The following is a 17,612-nucleotide window of genomic DNA, read 5'->3' on the forward strand; positions in this document are numbered from 1 at the left end:
TAATAATGTCATGCATACAACTAATTTTAAATATTTTTTAAGATAAGTGGGGTGGAATAATCAAATAGTTAATTGTGAGGTTAATAATAACATAACAATTGAGCTATGTTAGTTTTGACATTTAACTAATATTTAAAAACTATAAAATATTCGTGAACACTTCTATTGTTTTTCAAAACAATTAAAAAAAAAGAATTATGTACATAATGATTTTAAAAAGATTAAAAAAAAAAATTCAGTCAAAATTACTCCCACGTATTTTTAATCATTCAAAATCAATTTTTAACCTATGAAAAAATATTTTTATATGATTATGAAGTATTAAGTTTTTTAATACGAGAGAAGAGATTTTAATAATTCTTTAAAATTATCTCTAAACATGTCATAGATAATTAATATTATCTTTCCAAATTAAATATATGATTTAGCCAGGACTATTGTTAAAACAATTTCACCATGATATGTTATATAAAGATTCCATCTTATCATTTTATATGTGTATTAATTTTTAAGTTAAAATTGTAAATAGAATATTGATAAATTAAAAGGAATATATATTTTCAGGCCAAAAACACAAATTGATAAAATTACGGGGTCTGAAGTATAAATGTAACAGTTTCTATATTGCGGAACGGTGGGGGAAGGTCGCAATCGCAGCAGGGCTAGGTGCTGACTTCTTGAATCGACTCAGAACCTTCCGAGTGAACTCACTGGAAGTGGAATTCAGGTATCGTTTCTAATTTCAATCATCATCTTCCTGCAATCCTTGCCGATTTCTTGCTAACCCTACTCGATCACGTAACGCTGTTATGTCAGTGGTCAAATTTCACTTGCATGCGAAACTTAATGCACATTTATTGCTCAATCTTTGCACAACTTGTTTCTTGACCTCATTTGAGCTTAATACAGCCATTTTCATGTCGGTTGGCTAGCAAATGTTGTGTTAATTGTCTATTATTCTTCGCTATATGGTGCTATAAAGTGGTAACATTAGTTTTTCGAGTTCGATCCGGTATTGAGAACTTATTTGAATTCGTTTAGTTTTGGTTAGGTTTAATCATCAGTGCACTTTGCCTCTATGTTTCTGTCTCCTGGCAATAATTTGAAGTTGTTTCGGAATTGTAAAATAGCGTCCATAATCTTTGTAGGCTCTTACTCGCACCTCTTTGGTGCTTTGAGAGCGGATGTCTTTCGAGTATTCCTGCAAGCCTTCATCGCATTTTAGATGAACTGACAAATTTCAGCCTAGTAGTAGAAATTTAATCGCTTAGTAGGAGCGATATGTCAGATTCAAAGACCAATGAGGGTGGTGGCAATGATAAGCGCAGTCTTCCTTCATGGATGAGTGGGAAGGACGATGGGAGTTCTTCTCGAGGCAAGAAACCAAACAGTTCTGGTTCTGTTGGAAATGATGTTGAAGCTAAAGAGCCTAAGCAAGAGAAAGGAAATGGTGAAGGTCCAGTGAGCAGTTCATTACACCGTGATTTCTCCAGACTTCTGGTTCACATATTGTCTCTTTTCACCCCTTGTTTTCTTTTGACGTGTCATTTTTACATATTTTGATCATTGACTGTCGCACTAAACTAAATTACCAACGTTAAATGCAGGAAGGAGTAGTTTTCGTGTTATCAGGTTTTGTTAATCCTGAGCGCAGCATTTTGCGATCTCAAGCATTAGAAATGGGAGCTCAATATAAGCCTGATTGGAACTCAGATTGCACTTTGTTGATCTGTGCTTTTCCAAATACCCCAAAATTTCGACAAGTGGAATCAGATTGCGGAACAATAGTATCAAAGGTTTTTTTCTTTGTTACAAAAACTTAAACATTAACCAGAGAGTTTTTCAAAGAAAAATTGTGCTGGCTTTGATGTGTAGGAATCTGAGAGTCGGTTACTCAAAATTTATCTAATGCTAGATTTGATTAAAATGAAAATTTGATAGCATTATGTTTGGTGTCAATTCCTCTATGTTGTTGATGATATGAAATAAATTTCTGCTTATTTTAGTAGGTTCTGAATAGTCTGTGGTTATTTTGAAATATTCTCAGTCTTGCTTTTGTCATGGGTTCCTTTTCTTGGGTGATGAAAACTAATAAGTTTTATTCTTCTTTAAGCTTATTATATCGTATTGCTTCCCTTTGAAGCATATCCAGTATTGGCACAATTTCCCCTAAATTTAGACGTCTCTAGAAATCAACTCTAAAATCTGACTCTATCATCATCTGATTGTGTAACTGAGACCGGGATTCTAAATTGTTGATTTAGGTTCTAAGTGCTCTCATTCTGTGTTTTTCTTAGGAGTGGATTTCAGAATGTTATGCACAGAAGAGGCTCGTTGACATTGAAAGCTACCTCCTCTATGCTGGAAAACCCTGGAGAAGAAGCAACCTTGCACGTGAAGCTAACCAAGGTGATCTAGAAAATGCCTATGTTTTCATGGCTGTAGTTCTACTAAATGTTAATGTTAGTCACAACCACCGTAACCCTAGCGGGCACAATAGGTCATAGAACTATGGTCACAAACTATGATGCATTTTTGTCGATCTACCAACTTTTTTTTTAAGAAGAAACAAACTTCTCAGTGATCATATGAAAAATATAAAGAGTGAGAAAAATTATAGGAGGTTACAAAAGCCACTAAAATTGGTTGCGATGAGAAAGGTGTCATTATAACTCGAGAGGAAGAGAGTGTAAACCAAAACAACCCAGAATTTTAATCTTTTTCCCAAATAAAAAATCTTCTTCCAACCTTGCTGGTTCCTTCAAAATGTTCTTTAATTCCTTTCCTTGAACATTATAGTGTTTTTACTGCACAAAGCCACAAAAACTTAGATTTCTGTAGAAGCCACAAAGGAGTTAGTGAAGGTTCACGGTGAGGGAATCTACCATACACCAAGGTTAAATTCCTTAAGAACCTCACTCCAGCATTTGTAAGTGATTTTATAACTAAGAAATATATGGTTCTTATTTTCACCATCTTACATTAGAAGAACCAGCTAGAAAACAATGAGCAATGAAGATTTCTTTTCTGAATATTGTTTACTGTGTTGTGCTCATTTTTTAACAAGAAACAAATTTTTATTAACTTTTTGTTGATAATATGATAAGGAAATATTCAGGAAAACAAACTCTCGAGGGAGTGAGGAGGAAAAGGAAAGAAAAATGAAACAAAAATAACCTCGAATAGGAGCATCACAACCAAAAAAGACACATAAAGAAAATCAGAAACAATGAGCCATCAAGCTAAAGGATCCAGGAACAGCAACTCCAAGAACAAGGCTCCAACAAATAACCCCAAAACATAAGCCTACAAGGAAATGATCCCAAAAAACAAAAACAAAAATAAAAAGAAAAAAAGAAAAAGAAGAATTGAGAAGTGAGAGAGAAAAATAAAGAAAACCCGGCTATTGGAGCTAGCCAAATGGAGGAGAAAAATTAGGCCGATAAAAAACCACTGGGAGCTTATAATACCCAAAGAAAGGCACCTTTAACCATTAAATGATCCAAAAAGAGAATTCAAGGAGTAAATTGTCGCTCCCTGAGGGAGAACCTGATGCCTCAGGCCTCGGTAAAATCTCCTTGTATAATGCCAGTTTGGCTCTTTGGCTTCTACAGCCGTAAACCAAATAAATTCCTTTCCTTTTTTTCCCCCTTTTTTGGGAGCGTATGAAAGGCCTCTAGTCTCTCATTCCATTTCGATGAATCATAGGAGTTTGAAAAACACCTGAGTTTCTATCAATAATCAATTGAGAAGCTTCCAAAGTCGTAGCAGAGGGAGCCCCATTAGATTCCCTATTACAAATTGCTCTCTCAAAATCATAGAATGAATAACTAAAAGCTAGTGTGGGTTGTTGTCATGACCTTGGACACTTGAAGTAGTGTGCCTATCATTTTGTAGTTATCCTGATTTTTGCAATGTTTTGGTGCTTTTGTTCCTTCACCTTGTACCTGATGCTGAAAGAATCGTTTCTGAATTTCTCATCATTCATTTTCATCCCTGGGATGTACGGTTGCAGCTGTTCCATCATCATCCAAGAAACCTCAGAAACCGGTTGAGAAAGCTTCACGTTTAAAACCACATGAGCAGGAGATAGCTCAGGTAAATAGTCTGGTTCTTGTGAAAGTATATGTCTTATCATCTTTGTTTTTCCATCCTGATTAGTGATTTGTATGCTTTGTATGGGAAGTAACAAAGCAAAGCTAGACCTTTTGCGGGATGCACATTATTGTTCAGCTACATCATTTGTTTTCATATGGGAACCAATGCCTGATATATAGCTATTTCTACAATTGATTGTGTGATATATGCAGAGTAGAGAGATCAATTCTTCAAGAGAGTGCTTTTCTCCTTTGAAATTGAAGAAATGGGCTATTGATGATTACCATAAGACACTTTCTTGGCTAGAGAGTCAGGAAGAAAAGGTAGAACAAACGTGCTTATCCCTTTTATGCAATATATAGATTTTACTTCTTCAAGCACCAAGTGACCCATGTGAGTTCATTGGCCACCTGGCATCTTCTCACTCAATCCCTTGGTTTTTAGGGATGTGTGGAACTCTTCCTTTTTTTGCACACTTCAAATTTGGATAGATGGCGAAACTTCATTGATATTATTTTGATTTTAATTCTTCATTTTAAACCTCTTGTAGCCAGATCCATGTGAGATAAAGAAAATAGCAGCAGAAGGAATTTTAACTTGTTTACAAGATGCAATCGATTCTCTTCATCAAAATCAGGTAGACAGTATTTTCCTTCTGGCGGTTGTGTAGTTATGATCAATTTATTTATTCTTTGCAGCACTACGCTACTAAATGCTTTCCTAACTATATGATAACGTGTAAAAAATATCGATGAATAAGTAGCAGATTTGTTCGTTAAAATGCGACCATTTTGTTGAGATTTCCGTCTAGCAGAATGTCTTTCAGATTTTACAAACTGGCCCGATATAGTTGAAGATTCATACGTCTTTCAGATTTTACAAACTGACCTGATATAGTTGAAGATTTGTACGTACTTATTATAAATTCATCAAGTCTTGCCTTGATCAATTGCTTTGTAGGGTTTTAATTATTAGCAAGTTAACTTCCCCGTTTGTCACATCTTCAGTTAGTTACGAATGCAGTATTTAAACATTTTTTATTCATGGGATAAGTAATATGTCTTATTGGAAGGATCCGTCGCTCTTTTTCTAAGTTTATTTTTTTCCTGTGAAGCAAATAAAATTTTATTAGTCCTCTTATAAGATTATATGGCTTTTAGCTCAAGCCTCTCATCCCTTATTTCCTAAATGATCTCATTAGAGTGAGAAAACAGATGATAATACGGACCAATCAGCTATACTGTGGATGATCAGCATTTCAAGCCTTGACAAATTGACACCATAGCTCATTGCAACTTAGTTTGAGAACCATTGTATTGCAGATTTCTATTGGCTTGAAATAAATTCGAGTTCAATTGGTGCTGGATTTGGTACTTTCACGGTCCACACTAGTATCCTTTCAAATATTTTACTCACTTCTCTCGTTATGCTCAACCAATCCAAATCCCCTTCTCGCATTAGGCCTGCATGCTTCATTGTTCAGTTATTTTATTTAACGCAAAATAGAAAAGGTATCTGCTCTCAGCTTTTGATTGACAGTTTAAACACATTTAATTCATATGCAGGACATCAATCAGATGACTGAAGAATGGAAATTCGTTCCTCAGGTGGTGGAAGAGCTGGCAAAGCTTGGCAATAAGAAAGAGTCAATATCAAAGGAGGAACTTTGCAGGCATGCTTCAGATTCTAAAAGGATTTATGAAATAGAACTTAATTCTCTACTTGACAGTTCCACAGAAAGAAAGAAGAAGCCAAATGTCAATAAAGAACCGAAGAATGGTCGTAAACCAAAGGAATATGATAGTGATGACACGATTGAGATGACTGAGGATGAGATAGACATTGCATTCCAGAAAGTAGCTTGTAAGAAGTCTTAGTTTAGGTCCTTTAGCTCAACTTGATTTAGATAGAGTAACGGCGTGTTTGGGAGTGATTACTTGTTTCATTTTCAAAATCACTTGAAAATGTTTTTAAGCATTCGAAATCAATTTTAATAGTATGGAAAATATGTTTAAAAGTATAAAATTAAACATTGAACTGATTTTGAGTGATTAAAAATGTGTTCTAGAACGATTTTGAATGTAACAGAAGTGTTAAAATCACTTCCAAACATACATTATAACTCTTTTGCTGGTCTGCATTGTTGCCGTAATCTGCATGTTTTATTCTAGTAAGTGAGAATATGTCCATTTTTTGGTTCTATATTTTTGTGCTTCTCAAGTTTATTCTTGTGTGACTGCTGATTACATCTTTTTCATGTCCTGGAAAGAAAGAGAAGTCTGGTGAAGATGCTGAAAGTTAAAAGCTTGAGTGTTGGAAGATAAAATAAAGGCTAAACTACACAAAAATGTTATTATGGTTTTTTTTAACCCCTTTCGGTGGAGATTGAACCATGAATCATAAGAATGACAATTGATGTCTTATCTACTAAGTTGTTATTTCATCATGTGGTTACTATCTTTCCTTAAACGCATTTGTGAAAAGTTGCAATCTGTTTCCTAATATTTTAATTTTCTTTAGGTGTTTTCTTAAACAAATTTAAAGTTTAAGTTATAATTTATTAAACTTTTAGGTTCGGTTTGATAATCATTAGGTTTTTTGTTTTTGTTTTTTATAATTAAGTTTATAAACACTACTTTCATATTTTTTTTATCTACCTTTTACCAATAATTTAAAAAATCAAGCTAAAATTTGAAAACTAAAAAAAAAAAAAAAAAAAAAAAAAAAAAAAAGCTTTTCAAAAGTAGCTTTTGTTTTTTAAATTTGGCCAATAGTTTAAAATGGAAAGAAATAGGCTTAATTTTCAAAAGTTAAAAATAAAGAACGAAATGGTTATCAAATGAGACTTTAGTTTGTGATAAATTTGATTAGAGATTTTTTAAAGTTTAACGGATGGTTTTCTTGGGCCTGAAAATCTTTATTTTCTATTTTTAGTTTTTAATTTTTATGAGATTGGTATGTATTTTTAAGTGGATAGTATGAATACTATAACTAATTTTAGTATAAACTTGTTTGTTTGTTTGTTTCTCAATATCAAATATTTTAGGAGAAAATCAAGCCAAACAAAAAAAAGTAAAATAATCTAAAAAATGGATACAAATTAAAAGAATAATAATAATTATTAAAAAAAAAAAAAAAAAAAAAACAGACGAAATATTTTGGTTTTCTCTTATGTGTTTTCAGAATTGCAAAATTTTAATATAATTGCTACTTTGTCCTTTTTTGCCATCAAATTGTATATTAAAATTTTCATACGGTTTTTTAGAATAAAATAATTCACACGATTTTTAATCAGAATGGAAGTGTCCAAACTCCACAATGTCCAAAAAAAAAAAACCCTCATAGTCAAAGATATTTCATGAGCTTGACCATTATTCACGAGTTATGTCACATTATTTATTTTTATAGTATCCGGTTAAACATTAGAATTTAAAATCAAGTTCGTCTGCATCTGAAAAATAAAAATTACAAATTAAATGGAAATAAAAGATAATTCCATTTCGTCTCTTAGAAAAGAAGGGGAAAAAAATCTCTCTCCCCTTAGACTAAGATTTGCTCGGATATAAAGAAAAGAATGAGAACAGATGAAGGGAAATTATCAATGAATAATATTTGTAATCCAGCTCAATGATTTTACCTATCTCAAAGAGGTAATATATATACTTACCAAGGAATCAATATTGTTACAGAGAATATACGTGTAAGAATTCAATAGGCTGAAATGAAATAGAATTTTGGGAAGAGAAAGTGTTAGGAATGGACTGCCATGTCATTGTATACTCCACGGTTGGCAGGGCTAACTGTATTGTCGACTGTCTCGTCACCTATCTTAACATCCCCCTTTAAATGAGGGGTTGCTGTAGCAAGACCAAGTTTGGTGTGGAGCTAGATTGATAGAAAATGGTTGAGGGACTAAGTCAAGCAATCAGCTAATTGCTCATCGGTTGGTACATACCGAATGGCCAGTATGTTGTTGAGGACCTGGTCTCGAATGAAATGTACATCAAGTTCGATGTGTTTTGTTCGGACATGAAAAATAAGGTTTGAAGCTACTGCACCAGTGGCAATGTTGTCACACCACAAAATTAATGTTCCACTTAGAGTATACCGAGCTCCCCTAGAAGCTGATATTGGGTTGTATGTCCTAAAACTCGCAATTTGTAAAATTAAACATATTCTATTTGCAATAAATAAGTTATCGAGATTTTGTTCGATAAAACTGTTATTGAATATGTAGATTATACTAAATCCAATAAACTAAGATCCATAGCTATTACATGAGTACTTGGACCTTATGTGGAGACATAAAAGTGGATAAGTTCGAGTAGATAGCCAAAATGGTCTATAGTATACAGATAAGGTTGGGTGCCTTATTCTGGAAACACTAAAGGATGCGGACCACTTTGTATTTAGTACAAATGATGTGATCCTGAATCGTTCATGTGGAGACATGCGAGTGGAGGCATCCTATGCAAAGAGTTTGTATAAGACCGGACCAATAAATAAAGTCATTCTTACTTTATAATGCTCTTTACTGTTTAAAACTAACTATTTCAAAGTGATGGCCTATGTAACTTGACCTTAATCCTCAACTAACTATGAACTCCTATTTATTTAGGGTTATCCTTAGATTTGCATGGGTGAGGGTTGGCTCAACAACACCGGCTAAATAAGCCTCCCATTTCATGGGTAAGACTAGGTAGATAGTTGGGGACATAGAATGCAAGATGGAATTCACTCCTACCCACTTTTAGGAATAGTATAGAGGTTGTTCTCTTAAGTACCGATTCCATGTCTTGAATAGGGGCCCACCCTTTCATTGGCCCAATAGGGATTTAATTTGGTGATTGGATCACAAACCAATTGTTCATTAGGGGATCAATGAGACTTAAGGAGCAAGATGTAATCTCGGTGGTAAAATAATTTTTTACCCACAATCTATGAAGGGTCGACTTACTTATTACGTTTGAATCAAGTGGACGGAAATATATATACATTGAGGGGAGTGCAACTACTAGGCTTTAGTAGAGTGACCCAGTAGTAACGAATGTTGATTGATTCGGTTTAAAGAGTTTAACCAATTAATCTCAGATCGTTGGAGCTCATGATCTATAGGTCCCCTACTAGCTCATGAACGGATTAAACCTTAAAATAGAGTGATGAGTAAATTTGAAGCGTTCAAAATCGAAATAAGGGAATCAGTAATTATATACGATATAATTACACATTTAATTATCGAATCAAACAATATTGGAGAGTTGAATAATGTTTAAATTCAATTTAAATATTAATTACATGAATAGAGATTCATGATTGTGAAATTGATGTGATATATTTAATATTTGATCTTAAATTATTTTAATTAATTAAAAATTAATTAAATGTGCAATTATATACGATATAATTACACATGTAATTATCGAATCAATCAATATTGGAGAGTTGACTAATGTTTAAATTCGATTTAAATATTAATTACATGAATAGAGATTCATGATTGTGGAATTGGTGTGATATATTTAATATTTGATCTTAAATTATTTTAATTAATTTTATTTAATATTAACTATTGAATTAATATTTTATTAAAAAAATAATTATTTTTCATTAAAATTTTTAATTTTGAAAATTATGTTTCAAAATTGGAAATTGATTTTATTTAAAATCAATTTAAAAATGAAAAACAACTAAAACGTGGGTTTATCTCTTTTTGAACACTCAATTCTCACTTTAATATTTACATGTTTGCTATCAAAATTGGATGCAATTAGATTGCATGAGAGATCACAACAAAACTAAGTCAATTTGTGCTCAGAAAAAGGACATGCAATGAAAAAATTTGGTTGAAAATGAATTGAAGAATAGTTCTTCAAGTTTTATAGAAAACCAGCTTTTCTCCATTAGAATTCCCTTCAATTCCAACTCATTTTGGATCCCACAATTCAATATAAGGTCATAGGGAATAGTAGAAAAGATCAAGTGGTGGTCTACAACAATTTGAAGTGAAGATTCAAGTAGAGTCTGAAGATTGAAGAGTTATTCAAAGGTTACTTTTCAGAAACTCTATCCTTATTCACGAACATGTTTGCTTAATTGATAAAGTTAATAGAATTAGAGTGCTTAAAATCCAAATTGCTTCTGCTAATTGCTTAACTCTAACAACTGCCTGATCCAAGTGATTTCAGTCGAGGCATAAGTCGGGGCGCGATAACTCCATGCTAGAGCGAGCTGTAGCCATTTTGTTTCTAAGAAGACCATGAAACAATAATGTCTCTAAGAAAGACACAATAAGCAGCCATGGATTTGCAATCGATCAATCAACATCTGATAAGGCATTAAGGCATAATAATTGACATGGTTGAATTAAAAGACCATGGGATGTCGTACCTTTGAGATAACGCAAAATGCGCTTGACAACCTTCCAATGTACATCAGTGGAAGCCTTAAGGTACTGACTGAGTCTATTAACTATGTTGTGATATTTGGTCTAGTGTTAACGAGGTATTTAAGCACGCTAAAGGCACTGCGATAGAAGAGAGGATACTCAAGGAGAGAACCATCATTTATGGATAATGTTTGTCCATAAACAGCTGATGTAGGACAAGGTTTAGTTGAAGCCATATTGAATTTGGTTGGTAAATCAAATATATATTTGGTTGGTTAAGATAAATCTCATTTGACTGGTAGGTGACTTAGAACCCTATGAAGTAATTAAGTTTCCCCATATCTTTCAAGGCAAACTTGGAGTTAAGAGTAACAACGAACTACGAAATGAAGGCAAAGTTGTTACCAGTTACAATTACATCATCAACATATATAAGGAGAAGAATAATAAGAGAAAACTAGCGGAGGTAGTAAAGAGACGTGTCAGACCGGCTGGTCCAGAACCCGCGTGTAATAAGAAAAAGTTTCAACTCATCATTCCACGCGTGTGGCGCTTACCATAGGCCATAAATTTCTTTGTTGAGCTTACAGACATGGTTGGGGCGAAGAGGGGGGGTTTGATTTGACTGTCCCTCATTTTGATTCTGAGTCATGTTCACAGAGGGAGATTAATTAGCATTATTAGAAGTTAAGGACAAAGTGTTGTACTGGGTGTTTGTGCCCTAGTTTATTGTTTCATGTACTTGTAGTGAGATTATCTTGTACACCCCACTAGTTTTAGGAAAAATAGGAAATTGGTTGAGGTTGATGCCCTAAATCTTGTAAAATCCTGTAGTTTGTAAACACATGTATGAACAAATGCTTTGTGATTTATAATATGAGATATTTTATTCACTACAGTCTATGAAATATGAGATATTTTAGTTGCATTGACTACAAACCAATAAACTAAGATCCTTGGTTATCGTTATAACTTAAGTATGTATGTGGAGACATACAAGTGGATCGTGCTTTAAGTGATAACCTAAATGGTCTGTAATATATGGATAAAGGAAGGATATCTTATCTTGGTGACACTACCAGTGTGGCCCGCTTTGTAGGTGTTACAAATGTTGTAAAGTACTACAAACGGTATGATCCTGATCATTTGTAGGTGTTACAAATGTTGTAAAGTACTACAAACGGTATGATTCTGATCATTCGTGTATCAGACGTGCGGGCGGAGATGTTTTATATAAAGGAGTTTGTATAAGACCGGACCACGAAATATTTAGTCTCGTTATATAGCGTCGGTCATGACAGAGACTTTCGTTTCACTAGGATAACCATAGGTAACGTGATCTTAATCCTGAGTGAGTCGTGAACTCCTGCCTATGAGGGCGGTCCTTTAATTTGTATGGATGCAAGCGGCCAGATCGCCGACTCAAACCTACCACTTTGGAGATTCGTCTGATTGGGGAGCTGGGAACTCAGCAACACAAGATGGAATTAACTCCTTCACATAAGCAGGGGTAAGTAGATAAATTGATTCTTTAAGGGTTGATTCTGGGGCTTGAACAATATGGCGTCACACCTTCTTTTGGCCCGATAAGGGTTTAGTCATAGTGGGACTATGATGTATTGTTCATTAAAGGGATTAGTGGTACTTGAGGAGTTAGATGTAACTACAGAGGCAAAACGACAAATTAGCCCAGCTGTACTTACGAGTGATTTGTGAAAGGTCATCGTACTGTTGATTGGTTATATCTAATTGACACAGAAATATATTTATAGTGCAAGGAGTGCAGCTATCGGTCTTTAGTGGAGCACCCAGCAGTTAACGGATGGTAGATTTCGTGATTAAAGAGTTTAGTTAGTTATTATTCACGTACCATTGGAGCTTCAAGCTACAGATTCATAAAGTCTCATTGGTATCTCAATGGATTCAAGTTGATAATCAGTTTTTGGGTTAATTTGAAATGTTCAAATTAACAAGAGGAAATTTGATTATATATGATATAACTAAATTAGTTCAATTATATATGATATAATTGATTTGATGTATTTGATACATTATTTGATTGGATGAATTAATATAAATATGATTTATATTAAATGACATAAGGAGAAAAAGAACTATGGCTTATATGATGCATATGATGTAATATTAAAACTATAGGTTATAAATATAATATGATAAATTAGTTATTATATTTATTTATAATAATTAATTATGAGATAATTGATTTTTCGTTTTCTCCAATAACCACCTTCGTGGGTGGTTTTAGATAGTTTTGTGGCTAATCGTGGGATAAAGAAGGAAAATGGTTTATTATTCATTCCATGCAAAAAGGATCAAGTTATATGATAGCTTGTTGAGAGAGTAAATAATAGTTATCGAGTTTTCTATATGATAGAACTCGTATACTACACGATCGAGGATCGAGTCTGTGCAATAGATTGATATCTTCTACACGATGTTTTGTCCTTTACTTGATCGTTTACTCGTTTACTTCTTCCTCCATTCCTCTATCCAAATCCATACAGAGCCCACAACTTCTTAATTCTCACACCGAGAATACCAAGGTAATTAAGTGGTGGTATCTAATTCTGTTCGAGGATCGAGTTATACTCGATAGTGATCGAGGTTCTTCCAGTTCGTGCTGTTTGCTCGTTGCGTTCATGTTATTCAACGCGTTCGAGTTTGATCGAGGGAATACACAAAGAAAAGGGTTCTTCAAAGGTATTGTACTCGATTCTTTGTTTTTAATTAATAAGCATGTTGTAATTTAGTCTTTAATACATAACTATGTGCTTTGATTGTAAATGTTTATATTCTTTCACAATGGAGTTTGGAACGATCTGCTTCCGCTCACTGGTTTGATCAGGGAGATTGTGCATCGCAATGATGTGATAGTCACGAAGATCGCGTTGGAGCACAATGTTGCTGATCTATTTACAAAGGCTCTCACGGCTAAAGTGTTCGAGAGTCATCTAGAAAGTTTGGATCTACGAGACATACGACACCTTGTATAGTGCAAATGGGAGATGATACTGAGGTATAAAGTATGCCCTAGTTTATTGTATATTGTACTGTTTTTGTATTGTACATTAATCTCCCGAGGCATTAGGACAAGAGGGAGATTGTTGGGATTGATGTCCTAATTCTCCCATTATCGTTCTTCTCGGATCGCTCCAGTACGATGGAAAGAGGGAGTCCGCCAGAGGAAATGCAAGAACGTCGCCGCCCCTGGAATCAATAAGAAAACAAGTGCTAAGTTTCAGATGCGCTTTAGGCACCGAGCGAGAAACGTCTCTTCTTTCGTTTCGTTTTATTCACTGATCTGAAACTTAGCACTTGTTTTCTTATTGATTCCAGGGGCGGCGACGTTCTTGAATGAAGTCAAGACGAACCGGACCCCCTCTTTCCATCGTACTACAAGTGGATTTTATTACATATTGTTTATTTTATTAATAACAATATGTTCACAAAATGTTTACAAACTAAGATTCGTGGTTATTTGATATAACTTAAACATGTATGTGGGGACATACAAGTGGATCACGCCTTAAGTAATAACCTAAATGGTCTGTAGTATAAGGATAAATAAGAGATATCTTATCCTTGTGACATTACGGATACGACCCGCTTTGTAGATATTACAAGTGTTGTAAAGTACTACAAATGGTCTGATCCTGACCATTCATGTGGAGACATGTGAGTGGGGATATCCTATACAAAGAGCTTGTATAAGATCGGACCACGAGATGATTAGTCTTTTTATATAACGCTATTGATAATTGAAACTTACATTTCACTAGGATGACCATAGGTGACATGACCTTAATCCTGAGTGAGTTGGAAACTCCTGCTCATGAGGTCGGTCTTTTGATTTGTATGGGTGAGAGTGACCAGATTGCCAACTTAAGAATCCTACCATTTTGGGGATTAGTTTGATTGGAGAGCTAGAAACTCAGCTACACAAGACGAAATTCACTCATTCCCTGAAGCAGGGGCAAGTAGATAAATTGCTTTCTTAAGGGTTGATTCCGAGTCTTGAACATAGTGGTCACACCCTCTATTGGGAAGAGAGGACTTAGTCATAGTAGGATTATGACTTATTGTTCATTGGAGGAATCAATGGTACTTAAGGAGTTAGATGTAACTATAGGGGCAAAACGATAAATTGGCCTAGTTATACTTACGAGCAATTTGTGAAGGGTCATCGCACTGTCGACTGGTTATATCCAATGGACACAGAAATATATATATATATATATATATATATATAGTGTGTGTGAATAGTGCAACTATCGTTCTTTAGTGGAATGACCAACAGTTAACAAATGGTGGATAAAAAGGAAAATTTGGAATTGTTGGTAAACATTTGGAACGATTTGCTTTCGATCACTGGATCTAAATGATTAGATTTCCTTCACCTCCATTTTGAGAAAGCTTTTTATTGTCTATTGTAACAACTGTTTAGGTAATCGGTTTCTGGTTTGGATTGAACGCTAAAGAGCTATTGAACAGTCTCCCACAAATATTTCGAGGATTGATAGCCCATTATATATGTTGCGATTTCGGGGGCATTGAGTTATAAAGCTAGCCAAAGAGTAGCTGATCAATTACTACCTATGTTCCATATTCCGGATTTGGAGTAAATTTCTCCTTTGTGACTGTGGAGCCAGTACTAGTTCATTCATCAATTACTTTCTCTTCACTAACTTTGCTAATAAACTTGCTAGGGCAGACTATTTATTCGATTAGATATTCTTTCAGTCGGTAGCTCCTCAAGATAGGCCAATCTAGGTTTCGTCAAATGAGAAAATTGGTGCGAGCCATTTTGATAGACGTCACCTGATTGAACAGTTGATTTAGGGGTGATCCAAACAAGTTGCCACTGTCGAAACTTGGAAAAAATCGACGACTAATTAGTCATGGTAGGGTCTGATACCAGATTAAGTTTTGCTCGGAGATAAAGAAAATAAGGAGAAGAGATGAAAGGAAATTACCAATGAATAATATTTGTAATCCAGTTCAATGATTTTACATATCTCAACTAGGCAATATACACACTTACTAAGGAATCAATATTGTTACAGAGAATATACGTGTAAGAATTTAATAGACTGAATTTTGGAAAGAGAAAGAGCTAGGAATGGACTGTCATGTCATTGTACACTTCACGGTTAATAGAGGCTAACTGTTTCGTTGACTGCCTCGCTATCTATCTTGACACCTTTGAGTTTATTTTTTCTTTTTCTTTTCCCCTTCGTGAAATCGAGTTTGTTTCTTACTTTCTTATATATTCTTTTCAAATAATCTTATATATGTATCTTTAATTTGCCCATGGCAATCGATGCTTTTCTTTTTAGATGGATAAACAAAGGTCTTCCTTGTCTAAAAAAAGAGTTATTTTTTGGTTTATTGTCTTAGTCCATGTACTTTATATTTCCTTTTATCATAGTCTATTTTGATTTTTTATCTATTAACTTTAAAAAAATTATAAATTTTGTTATTGTATTTTCAAAACGAGTAAATCTAGTCAAACAAAAGATTTTTCTTTCTTTCTTTCTTTCTTTTTTATTTTTTTTATTTTTTTTTTATAACAAAGTCATTCATAGTTAATCTTTATCAAGATTGGTGGATTAATGCTAACAATAATTTTCCTATAATAAAATACATCATGTAAATGTATTTTTATATTTTATGAGTAAAGTGCTAATAAAGTATTTTTCCCCCAAAATAAATGCATTGATTATTTTTAAGATTCATGGACTAAAATTTGACATTTGAAAGTATGTGGTTAAATAATTTTCCACGTATTTTTGGACCAAACAAAATCATATAATTTTATTTCGTTTGGACATTAACAGTATAAAAAAACCCAACATGTTTAATATCACACTCAAACGACGATTTAAATCAAAATGATCACTTTGACTGATCTCTTATTGTAATATCTTGTTTAAGTGTATTTTGAAGATTATTGCAAATCGTCTTTGTGTGTGGCTCTCCTACTTCATCATTTTTAATCAATCTACCTTTGTGAAAGGTCGTAACTTTATGGATAACATTTTTCTTTGTCAATAACTGGTATCACAAGAATGTTAGTAAGGACTAGTGTTTGTTGAAGGTGGATCTCATAAGTCATATTCACTAAGATTTCCTTTTTGGCACCTTTTTTGCTATCAGTACCCATTGTAAAATTGTCAGTTGGATTTGGGCATGTATCACATATCCCATGTATTATGTATTTTATTAATAGATCACTTGAGGGGCATTCTTTTTAATGACCTGACCTTTCGAGTACTCAGACAGGGGTTGTTACGACATAATGTAAGTTTTTATTCAATTTTTTTATCGTCATAAATTTAGTGAAAACATAAAAGACCATTTAAAATTGAAATGTTAAATCAATAATAGTCCAATAGTCAAAACATTTAATTGAGATCCAAAAAAATATATTCATAAAGAAAATCAAAATAGTAATAATAATCCAAAAATCAATCCGAAAAAAAAAACATGTCAAACTCATATCAAATAAATAAATAAAACGTCTGTCTAAAACAAATGAAACAAAGATGAACTGTGTGGAAGCATTTTTCTATTGTTCCGTATGGCTTTAACTTGGGTTCCTTTCGTCCCTCGCCGGTCCATTCCTATTGTTGCCTGAAAACATAAGAGAAGAAAGGATAAGTATAACAATACTCAGTAAGTGATCCGCTACTGGGCCTTCTAGGTTACCTGTTAGCTAGTTTATCTAGGCATCGGTGTATACCCATTATATTAGTCGTAGCGATCCTGAAGGAGCATGCATCAGTCATAGTGTGTAATCCGAAGGTCCACCAATCAGTCATAGACATGAACTTGAAGGAACATGAATCAGTCACAGACATGAACCCAAAGGAACATGAATCAGTCATAGATATGAACTCAAAGGAACATGAATCAGTAATGGTGTGTAAGGAACATGAATCGGTCATAGTGTGTAAGGAACATGAATCAGTCATAGTGTGTAACTCGAAGACCTACAAATCAGTCATAATGAACCCGAATGAACATGAATCAGTCATAGACATGAACTCGAAGGAACATGAATCAGTCATAGACACGAACCCGAAGGAACATGAATCAGTCATATGTG

At 33.9% G+C, this 17,612-nt stretch overlaps 1 protein-coding gene across 2 annotated transcripts; it reads left to right on the plus strand.

Moving 5' to 3' along the window:
- The first annotated feature begins 598 nt into the window (after positions 1-598).
- ATXRCC1 (BRCT domain-containing DNA repair protein) lies at positions 599-6,300 on the plus strand. 2 transcript variants are annotated; one of them, XM_039043808.2, is made up of 8 exons: positions 599-727; positions 1,253-1,500; positions 1,608-1,796; positions 2,298-2,409; positions 4,016-4,098; positions 4,311-4,421; positions 4,649-4,735; positions 5,664-6,300. In XM_039043808.2, the coding sequence occupies exons 2-8, from the start codon at positions 1,282-1,284 to the stop codon at positions 5,973-5,975; spliced, it is 1,113 nt and encodes a 370-aa protein (XP_038899736.2). In that variant the 5' UTR covers positions 599-727; positions 1,253-1,281; the 3' UTR covers positions 5,976-6,300. The 2 variants fall into 2 exon arrangements, with proteins under 2 accessions (XP_038899736.2, XP_038899734.2); XM_039043806.2 differs by lacking the exon at positions 599-727 and having other exon boundaries at positions 1,149-1,500.
- Positions 6,301-17,612: the final 11,312 nt, after the last annotated feature.

The sequence above is a fragment of the Benincasa hispida genome, chromosome 9 (genome assembly GCF_027475165.1).
Source record: "Benincasa hispida cultivar pf3 chromosome 9, pf3_genome.v1.1, whole genome shotgun sequence".
Classification (NCBI taxonomy): Eukaryota; Viridiplantae; Streptophyta; class Magnoliopsida; order Cucurbitales; family Cucurbitaceae; genus Benincasa; species Benincasa hispida.

Bases quoted from the DNA above. Each gene is read 5' to 3' on its own strand.
- ATXRCC1 (XM_039043808.2), top strand. From the start codon at position 1,282: ATGTCAGATTCAAAGACCAATGAGGGTGGTGGCAATGATAAGCGCAGT. The intron at 2,410-4,015 runs GTGATCTAGAAA...GTACGGTTGCAG, and splicing joins TGCACGTGAAGCTAACCAAG to CTGTTCCATCATCATCCAAG. The intron at 4,099-4,310 runs GTAAATAGTCTG...TGATATATGCAG, and splicing joins ATGAGCAGGAGATAGCTCAG to AGTAGAGAGATCAATTCTTC.